The sequence below is a fragment of the Leptopilina heterotoma genome, unplaced genomic scaffold, assembly GCF_015476425.1.
Source record: "Leptopilina heterotoma isolate Lh14 unplaced genomic scaffold, ASM1547642v1 Lhet_286, whole genome shotgun sequence".
Classification (NCBI taxonomy): Eukaryota; Metazoa; Arthropoda; class Insecta; order Hymenoptera; family Figitidae; genus Leptopilina; species Leptopilina heterotoma.
The window spans coordinates 902,338-912,679 of record NW_025110993.1 but is presented as its reverse complement, the minus strand read 5'-3'; the positions used below and the strand labels follow the sequence as shown (position 1 = coordinate 912,679).

General features: G+C 24.2%; 3 protein-coding genes across 9 annotated transcripts in view; 1 reads left to right on the top strand and 2 right to left on the bottom strand.

The window, feature by feature from the left end:
• LOC122504234 (carotenoid isomerooxygenase) overlaps positions 1-10,342 on the top strand; it is a 179,785-nt gene that overhangs the window by 27,860 nt on the left and 141,583 nt on the right. The gene's annotated exons all lie outside the window — the stretch shown is intronic.
• On the bottom strand, positions 91-4,106 carry LOC122504240 (coilin). 2 transcript variants are annotated; one of them, XM_043615226.1, is made up of 6 exons: positions 3,752-4,106; positions 3,323-3,453; positions 2,980-3,225; positions 2,591-2,904; positions 2,412-2,517; positions 91-488 (listed from the first exon to the last, which is right to left on the bottom strand). In XM_043615226.1, the coding sequence occupies exons 1-6, from the start codon at positions 3,985-3,987 to the stop codon at positions 355-357; spliced, it is 1,167 nt and encodes a 388-aa protein (XP_043471161.1). In that variant the 5' UTR covers positions 3,988-4,106; the 3' UTR covers positions 91-354. The 2 variants fall into 2 exon arrangements, with proteins under 2 accessions (XP_043471161.1, XP_043471160.1); XM_043615225.1 differs by having other exon boundaries at positions 2,591-3,225.
• The window catches only part of LOC122504242 (ras-related protein Rap-1), a 70,475-nt gene continuing 66,836 nt past the window's right edge, over positions 6,704-10,342 (bottom strand). Inside the window, exons 1-3 of one of the 4 annotated variants that reach the window (XM_043615230.1) lie at positions 10,135-10,272; positions 8,566-8,989; positions 6,704-8,460 (exon numbers count right to left, since the gene is read on the bottom strand). In XM_043615230.1, coding sequence (XP_043471165.1) covers positions 8,161-8,460; positions 8,566-8,989; positions 10,135-10,241 — 831 coding nt within the window. In that variant the 5' untranslated portion in view covers positions 10,242-10,272 and the 3' untranslated portion in view covers positions 6,704-8,160. Of the gene's footprint in view, positions 8,461-8,565; positions 8,990-9,293; positions 9,990-10,134; positions 10,273-10,342 lie in introns of those variants that run through there. The other 3 variants (XM_043615233.1, XM_043615232.1, XM_043615231.1) reach the window with 3 other exon arrangements.

Sequence of the window (10,342 nt, the reverse complement as noted above, 5' to 3'; positions counted from 1 at the left end):
TTTTTTTTTTAAATAACTTGAAATAATTATTTTGAAATATTTTGAAATATTTAAAGCGAGAATCGGACGAAGAATCATTTAGTCTAATTCCTTTTTTTCTTTGCTTATTTTATTTAAATTAAAAATTTTTAGTTTGGAAATTTTTTCGAGTGTTTTTCTCAAAAGAAAAAGTGCAAACTTTGAATGTGTTTGTCCGATTCTTTCTTGGAATTAAGATAAATCGTGATGATTTCGTCGTCATAATAATATATATATTTCTTTTAACACATTTAAAATGAACTAATAACAAACAAAAAGAAAATAATTTGTCGATAAATGCGGAAGTCTTGTTAATAAAATGATAAACGTAACGAATTACTCCTTTCTAGATATTAATCTTGTTTCTAAAAGTTGATTTTCGTAAACTTTGATTATATCAGATTGTGTTTCTTCTTCATCTGTGGGAAGGGTTAGTTTTCCTTTCGGCTCTTCGATTTCTTCTAGGCCACCTATTTTTTTTGGAAATACGTACAAGTTGGATTATTTAATTATAAACAGATTCTCTCAATTGCTTATCAAAATTTTTTAATCTTAAATTACGAATTTCTTAATTTAATTTAAATTAAATTTTCATAACTATAAAACATGAAGATATCGATAACTCCGAGTCTTCGACTCGGAATCATCGATTTCTTCATGTTTTATAATAATTAAAGACGACAGAGTATCATTATCAATTAAATTATTATTTTAAAGAATTTTTAACTAAAATTCTTCAAATCGATTATTTTTAATAATTTTCGAAAAAGTTTTTTAACAATTTTCAAATTCATTTGTTTACAATATTTAATTTTACGAAATTTCAATTATTCGTTAATTCTTGAATTAAATATATATTAGAAAATAAAAACTTGAAATAATATTAAAAAAATTCAATTAAAAAATTTTTATTAGAAAATTCTACTAGAATTCAATTATTTAAATATAAATAAAATGCAAATAAATAATTTATTGAATAATTGAATGTTTCTTAAAATTTAATTTTCATAAAGAATTGAATTTTATTTTATCAACAAATTTTTAAATAATTGAATTTTTTCGACGAATTTTAATAATATTTTCTGTGTAATTTTATTTTATGTAATTTAATAATTATATTTTTCGAGAAATTCAATTAAAATTGCATAAAAATAATTGAAATTCTATTCAAAATAATTAAAATCCTGTAAAAAATATTATTATTTATGAAAATTATTAAATTCTTGCAACAAATTTTATTACATTTCTTTTAAATAATTGAATCCCTATGAAGATAACTTTTGCGAAGAATATGAAAATAATTGAATTTCTGCAATGATTTGTAACTTTTCCTAAATTAAATTTTTTTTTCGTGTTAAAAATAGGAAAAATTTAGATTTTCAAAGATTTTTATTTGAAATCTTTTCAAAATCTAAAATTTTAACTGAAATCCATTTTTAAATCAATTTTTATTAGAAAATTCTACTAGAATTCAATTATTTAAATTTAAAAAAACAATTTTTAAATTTAATTTAATTTAATTTGATTTAATTTAAATTTTAAATTTAAAAACAAAATTGCATGTTTTTTAAAATTTGTAAATAATTGAATTCCTGTGAAATTTTTATTATTTTATGAAAATAATTAAATATTTGCGTAGAAAAATTTTTTTTATATAATTGAATTCTTTTGGAAAATTTTATTAAAATAGTAGATATTGAAAATCATTGAATTGAAGAAAATTTTTAAAAATAGTTGAATTTCGGAGAAGAATTTTATTATTTCTAAAGATAATTGAAATTTTTGTAAACTTTTGAACGAAATTGAATTTCTGCGAATAATTGTATTATTTTTGTAAATAATTGAATTCCTGTGAATTTTTATTATTTTATGAAAATAATTAAATGTTTTGCGTAGAATTTTATGAATTTGTTTCTAAATAATTGAATTCTTTTGGAATATATTTTATTAAAATAATAAATATTCAACATAATTGAATTGAGGAAAATTTGTGAAAATAATTGCAATTCTGCCAAGAATTGTATTAAAATATGTATTTTTTATTGTATTTTTTGCAAATAATTGAATTTTGGAGAAGAATTTAATTATTTCTAAAGATAATTGAAATTTTGATGAGAATTTTTAAAAATTTTGGCACATAATTGAATTTCTGCAATTATTTGTAATTTCTCTAAAATTCTCCAAATTATATTGTACAATTTACGAACTTTTCGTCCTTTTTCTATCAAATTTGCATTTATTTCATTGTTCATTAATTTTGCATTTTATTTATTTTTATTCAGTTATTTATTAAATAATTTTCTGTATTTAAGAAATAACTATTAATGGTAAATATTTCAATAATTTCTCCATTTGGAGTAAAGAGAAAAATGGAAATATTAAATTTAACTCACGTAAAATTTGAATCGTGTACTGTTTTGTAATCGGATGCGAATCGACGACTCTTCCGAAGATAAAGTTCGAAATTTGCGGTGTGTAGTTCTCTCCCATTTTGAACATCTAGAAGAGAAAAGTAATAATTATAAAAAATGATCTTAATTCAATTTGGAATGTAAAAAAGAAAAATTATTACCTTGAAAGCAATAATATCCCTCACTTGTGCACCTTTCAGTAAAGGTGGACATTTTTCCACATCAACATTTTCGAAATTAACATCAAAACTCTTTTCAATTTGCGTCACAATGTTTCTGTCAGATTCCGTAAGATTTTCGACATCTTCATTAATAACAGAAACCATTTTTGAGGGTTTCATAACTTGTTTATTAACTTTCGCACATGAAAATGTCAGGGGTGTTGAACATTGTTTTAAACTTAGGAGAGCATCCAAACTGTTTGATGATGATGTTTTACTAATCGGAGATTCGATGCATTTATTTTGAAATTCTGCTGTATTTGAAACATTATTAATTGGTGATTTAATTTCTTCGTCTTGATTACTGAAACGAATGTGTTTACCACTACCTAATACAATTTGGTCGATGATTTTTGGTTTTCGTTTATCCTCCAATGGAGTTTTGTCAATTTTTGATGTTGAAGTGTCGAGTCTCTTGATTCTCTTTCGTCGTGATCGTTTTCTTTTTGCTGGTGTTGCTGTATCGAAACTGTAATCTTCTGTCATCATACTGTCAGTTTCTTTTGATTCCGCCGGACTACCGGCTTCTGATTCTTCTAGAAGACTATGATACATTGTATTGTTTGTCGTTGTCCCTGAAAGAAAATTATTCTTTATTTTTTCCTCGGGATTTCTTGTTTTCTTTACGATTTTTAGTTTTTGAAATAAAATTTAATTAGAATAAATCCAAACCTGGTATTGTATTTCCAGAGAGAACGGTCATGTTGGCATCTTCGTTTGAATTATCTGTTTGTACTTCTTTCTCATCGAAGGTGCTGACTGAATTGTTATCATTATTTACTACAGAGGTTCCGGGCATAAGGCTGTAAAATTAAGAATTTTTTTTCGAAACTTAATTGAGAAATGTTGGTAAAAAAAAGGGTAAACTTTCAAATAAGAGTGTATTTTAATAGATTTTTTTAATGCATCGATTAATTTTAGAAATTAATTTTTATTTTTATAATTATACTGAAAAATGTAATACGCCCTTAATATAGAAAAATGATGATAAAAATGTCTGCCCGGCTCGTGTAATTTTTGGAAAGAGAAAAAAAATGGCGACTGGAAAATTTATTCACTGGAAATGGGAATTTTTTTTTTTTTAATAAAAATTATACGCACGTTATGAGATTATCATATTGTACAATGCGAACGTCTTCCTTGCATGGTAGATACGTTGATTCGCATGAAAGATAAAAAGATTCCTGAATATCGAAGACTTTTGCAATGTGATCTTTCAATTGTTTGATGCATGATGTCCTTGATGTGTCGACAAAAATCCAACTGATTTTACGAATATCTTGAAAAAACTTGGAGAGATCAACTTTAACGCGAAAATTAACTTTTGTTTTATCCATTATTTTTTTTCTTCTCTTTTAAAATGAAAAGAAAATTATTATATTTAACAAAAGAAGGAGAAAGAAAATCGAAAGACTTGACTGCTACTACTGCTAATAAATACCGGTAAACTAACCTAAACTGACGAATGAAAGTTGTTTCTTGGTCACGTGACATTAGGTTCTGTTCACATTGTCGCATTTAGTTCAAAATTTAAAAATCAAATTCAAAGAAATTATTTTTTGATTTTTTTAATAACAAATTAATTTTGTTCGATTAAATTTTAAAAAGGAAATTATTCAATTTTTTTAATTAGGATTGGAAATTAATTTATACTCAGCAGTGCAGGAGATAATAAAATTAGTTTTTATATATTAAAAAATTAGAAACGGTTTTTAATTTTAATGTAATAATTTAATTAATTTGAAAATATTTTTAAAATTTTCACGTAATTCTTTAAAATTAGTAAAATAATAAAAAAAAAGTAAAACAATATTAAATAAAAAATTGAAAAAAAAATTAAATAGAAGACTATTTAATTTTTTCTTATCTAATTTTTAAAAATATAAAAAAAGTAAAAATTATAAATAAACAAATAGAAGAAAAAATCAAATAGAAAAATATAAATAAATAAAAATTTTTTTTTATTCATGAACATGAAGCTAATATTTATTTTTTTCACATCGTATTTACAACAAGAAATTACAAAGTCATAAATTACAATAATGAATATTATATTATAAATAATTTCCAATTATATTTTCATAATTAATTTTTTTTTTTACAATTTTTTTTTATCCTTACGAATTGTTTATTGTAACAATAATAAAATTGTACTATTGAACAAAAATATTGAGCTTTAAATTAAATTAAATTAATAAATTGACAAAAGACAAATTTTTGTATTTTTAATTTTACAGATTTTTAATTAATTAAAATTTTTATTATATCGTACAATTTCTTTAATCGTGAAAAATGTTAGTCAATATTGGCGAAATATTAATTAAATAATTTTCAAGTAACATTTTTTATAATTTTCATAATTATTTATTAGTAAATTATTTTATATTATTTATTTAAAATTAATTATTAATCTAATTTATAGACTAATTTCTAATAATTTTTTTTTATTTACACACATAGTTGTATGCGTATAGTCTATTTTTTATAAATAAGGAAATTAAAATTTAGAATTAAATAATAAATATGTTTAGGTAAAGTTTATCGATGTCATTATTATATCTATCTTTATTGAAAAATTAATTAATTAATTTAAATTATTTAATTATGTTACACATAAATATCTTATATGTTATTTTTTTGGATTTTTATATTTCGAAATAATCATTTATGGGGCTGTAAAAGATGTCCATATTTTGCAGTTCTAATTTTTTTTTATTTTCTTTTTGAAGATTAAATTATACAAAAATATTGTGGATAGAAAAAATATTTGAATTCTCGTAAAAATAATTAAATTCCTTTTTTTATTATTGTACTTTAAACAGGTAATCGACATCAATATTTTATCTTTGAATTTTTAATTGTATAATGTATAATTTAAATTAAGATATGAAATATTGGCAGTTTTTCAGTTTTTGATAATATTTGACAAATTTTATAAATTGATTATTAAATAAAAATATTCAATTTGTTTTAATATGAAATAGTCTGTTGAGTACAAATTGATTGAAAAAAGGTATTTTATTAAAAACAAAAATTTTTCGATATTTAAATTAATAATTATATTTTTTGAACGTAATTATTAATAATTCAATTATCAATCAACAATTGATCGATTAATAATTCATTATTATTATTAGGATAATTGAAAAAGTTAATTATGAGAATAATAAGAAATAAACTCAGAAAATAGTGGGAAAAAAATTGTAAAATGATAAAATAATAAGAAAATAGTAATAAAATAATAGAGATATTAACTATTTAATTAATAATTTCGTTAAAGAAGTAGATTTGGTTTTTAAATTACCATATGAGATTTTTTTTTTTCTTTTTCTTTTTTTTGTTCCAAAATGACCGCTTTTATGAGAAAATTTTGCGACCTCGTCTATATATATTATGTATATATGTTTCTGAAAGACTTTTTATTTGAAATTTTCTAAGGAAGTTTGGTGACAATAGAATAAGTAGTTTCATGTTAATTAGAAATGCTTTTTAGAAGCCCGCATATATATTTATTTGAAAACAGGTAATTTTTCAAGAGTTTTTTTTTTAAAGTAGTCAATTAGAATAATGAAAATAATTATTTTAGCTTATTAAAAAAATAAATATTATATTTTAACGCTCAATTTAATTTAAAAATACTTTTCTAAATTACACTATAATACATTATCCACGCAGAGGAATTTTTTTATTTTTAAATTTGTTTAATAATAAAAATAATTATAAAAATAATAATAAAAATAATAATAAAAAAAATAATAAAAATAATAAAAAAATAATAATAATAAAATAATGATATCTAATAATAATTATAATAATTGTAATAATTATAATAACTAATAAAATTATAATTATTCTATTTATAATAATTGCTATTGTAATTTTAATAATTAATTAAACATAAAGAAAACATCCAGAAAAAAGATTTATTAATAAGAGTACCTCTATTTTTTAGTAAATTTTGGGGAAAAAAATATACAATAAGATTTACGCAGAAAATTAAATAATTTTTATTAACAAAATAGAAAGAAAATCACAGAGATCGTAATGAATGTCAACAGTATTAATTTTTTTATATAATAATTACTTTTTCACACGTTTATATAATTTTTTAAAATTAAAAATTTGATTATTTGTAAGAAAAAAAAGTTTATACTGACTTTTCTTCCAATATAATTATTTTGCCTTCAATATAAATAAAAAATTGTTGATAATTTTCTTTAGATTTTAATAAATCTTTTCTCTGGGGTTGGTCCACGTAGATTTAAATATTATTTATTCTAACACATTTGATTGCGATTGCAATTAATATATTTTATGTTGCGCGTTTGTGTTCCCGCTCAAGTATATATTGACTTTTTTTACATCTCTGCTAATAAAGTTGAAAAAAATTTTATTCGAAAAAAAAGATCATTCCAGTTTGGAGTATTTTTTAATTTAATTAAAATTAATTCTTTGAAATTGAAAATTTTACATTTGTCTAATTTTAATTTCTTTTAAACATGAACTTCATAATAATAATACGATTATAGAAAATTGATAAACAAAAATTCTCTAAAAAAATTACCTGCATTTTCAGTGTCATCTCATTTATTAAAATTGAAAATAAATTTATTTATTTAAATAGGCGAAAATAATAATTTTTCTCTTGGTTGTATTTTTTGAACTTTTCTTTAGCAGAGCATTTATGCTATATAGAATAGATTTTTATTTTTTAAAGAAATTTCGTTTCTTTTTGGTATTTATTTTTATGTTGAATTATTGAAATGAAAAAAATGAACGATTGATTATAATTTAATATACATTTCTATAATTGTTAATAATGATTAATTATTATTATTTGTGATGTCGAGAGAGAATTTTAGATTTAATGCAATTTACACTGTTAGAAATGGTTTACATCATTTATTCTGCTTTGATTCAAATTTAATAAATTAATTTTCATCGTAGAAGTAATAATTATTTTTATGTTTAGCGTCATTTTCCCCACTCTTCATTTTTTGGACGATTTGATTGCGTGCGCTGTTTGGGAAGGGGGGAATTGACCAATCGTACTTTGCGACTTGCGCGCGCAATATGGTAAACAAAATTATGCTTTTTTCGGTCTCTGATTTTTAAATTTATTGAAAACGAGTTTTTAATTAAGATTAGAATCAAAGTATGAATTAAAAATATTCGTAGGTTAATATTAAAATAAATGTTATTTAAAAAATAATTTTTTTGTTTGATTAAAACTTTCTGACAGTGTAAGATGTTGATACTGACGTGACATTTATTCAGAATAATACTCTAATTGTGCTTTCCTGTAAATTTGTATTTTATTCAAAATTAATTTTTCGTTAAAGTTAATGCAGTCAATTTATTTATTTATTTTTTGAAAATTTACTTTACATGTAATTAATAGTCTTTGAAAGTTCTTGTATACAGTTGAGTTGGAAATTTTGAAAAAAATTCAAATTTTGGGGAAAATTTGTTTTATGGGCGGTATGTATAATAATGTAGTTGTTTCTTTTTTACGATAGAATGCATGAGTTTCGTTTTGAATCCGCTCGTTCGCTAATTTTTTGTAAATGTTGTAATTGTGTGGCTGTTGGGACTTGAGCGCTACTTGTTCTCGAATTAAGATGCTGAGGTGGCGGAAGTGATTGTCGACGTCGTCGTTGAAGTGCCGGACTTAAATTGTACTTGACTTTTGCTTGACTCAATAGCTCCTTGAAAACAGTGGAAATTTGTAAATTATCCTTCGCTGATACCTCCACAAATCCATTGCTCCATTCGACAGTCACTAATTCTCTTGTGTGCTCAGTCTCCATCTGAAAAGAATAGCATTTTTATTTTTTATTTTTCAAATTATAATTTAATTTGTTTATTATAATTTAGATTGTCTATTATAGTTTAGTTTGTTTATTGTAATTTACCTCTTCGTCGTCTTCTCTCAGATCGATTTTATTGCCGACAACAACAATGGGGACATTTTCGCCCTTCTTATCGATAATTCTTTGTCGAAGGGCCACCAACTCGGTGAATGTGTTTTTATCATTGACATCGTAAACGAGAACAAATGCATCTGCCGATTGTATGCGCATGTCAAGCATTACGGGAAATTCGTGAGTTCCCGAGGTATCGCGAATATCAAGAATTAATTGAATTCCACTAACATCGAATTTGGCTCGATGCATTTCTTCAACTGTACTCTTGTATTTTGGCGTGAATGTGTTGAATAGAAATTGATGTATTATCGCTGATTTTCCAACTTTAGGCGCTCCCATTACAATTATTTCGTGTTTCAATTTACTCTCCGTCACCTTTCTTCCACTATCGGCCTCTGATAGTCTTTCATGCCTGAAACAAAGTGTCTTAATTGAGAATTCAAAACAACTTTTTTATTTTTATCCAAAGTCTCAAAATTTGCAACTTGCACATGATTTATTTTGGCCACAGAGTTTTGAGAAAAAGCCAAATAAAGCTCAAATAAAAGTCGTGTACAAATTCGTGACCTGAATGATATAGAATAAACAATGAATGATTATTATTCTTGAAAAGAAGAACTAAGTCTACCGAAAAATGATATATTTTCCGATAAAAATGGACTCGATCAGAAAACGTGAGGAAAAAGATATAAAAGTTTAATGTATATAGCACACACATAATACTGATCGCAACGGGGCTTGAAATCCTCGTTTATACCCTTCCTATAATCCTGAAACGACTCTTGATTACCACCTTTACTTTTCCCTTCCTTATTCCATTGAAAGGATTATTCCATACTTGACAGACTTCGCTTTTATTCAGAGAGAATATTTTTTCCCCACCTTTCGCACTTCTCGTCTTTTCCATTACCCACACAAGTCTATTTTTCAAAGACAGTATAACTTTAATTTCGAGGTGTATTGAGAGGCTGTATCATCAGAAATGAAAGCACATCTTTTGTGCGAGGAACTTGTAATAAGGAAGAAGGTCGGCCTCTTTAATAATAAACATTCGACATAAGATATAAAGGAAAAGGGGTAGTTTTTTTTTCTCCCTCCTCTAAAACTACCGAGGGAGGCGAAAAGAAAGAAAGAAAGAAAGAAAGAAAGAGGGTTGACGAAGTATGATGCCGGGGATATACTGTTACTCGAAGCACGTAATTCCCTGGCGTCGAACAACCTCGGTAGTACGACGGTCTTCCTCGTTCCCTTTTAATTAATTGAATTAAATTAAACGAGCTCCGCATGCAAATACCGTCACAGTTTAATGCGTCGCCCGAGATACTGCGATTTGTTTAACGAAGGGAGAAGAGAGAGAGAGAAAGAGAGAAAAACGAAAAAAAGAAATTTCCTGAGAAACAACTCAAGGGGAAAAATCCTTCACTTGTTGCTCTCTTTTCCAGTTTTACGACGCACAGATTTTTATTTTAGCTTCATACCATAAATACAACCATTCCTCGGGAATATTTCATGCGGAAGGAACATTCATTTTTAAATTAAATCCTCTGTATAATTTACTTTTCACTTTCATATCTCTCTCGGTTCTTTTCATCCCCGGAAAAATAAATTCCACTAAAAAATTGTCGTCTCATTACTAAATCCCTAGTAGAAATTTGTCGTGGCATGACTAGATTTATTCAAGTTACTGTACAGTTTTAGTCATGGAAGTTTAATCTAGCTTAACTGGCGAATTACTAGACAGCTACTGTATAACACTGTTAAAGAA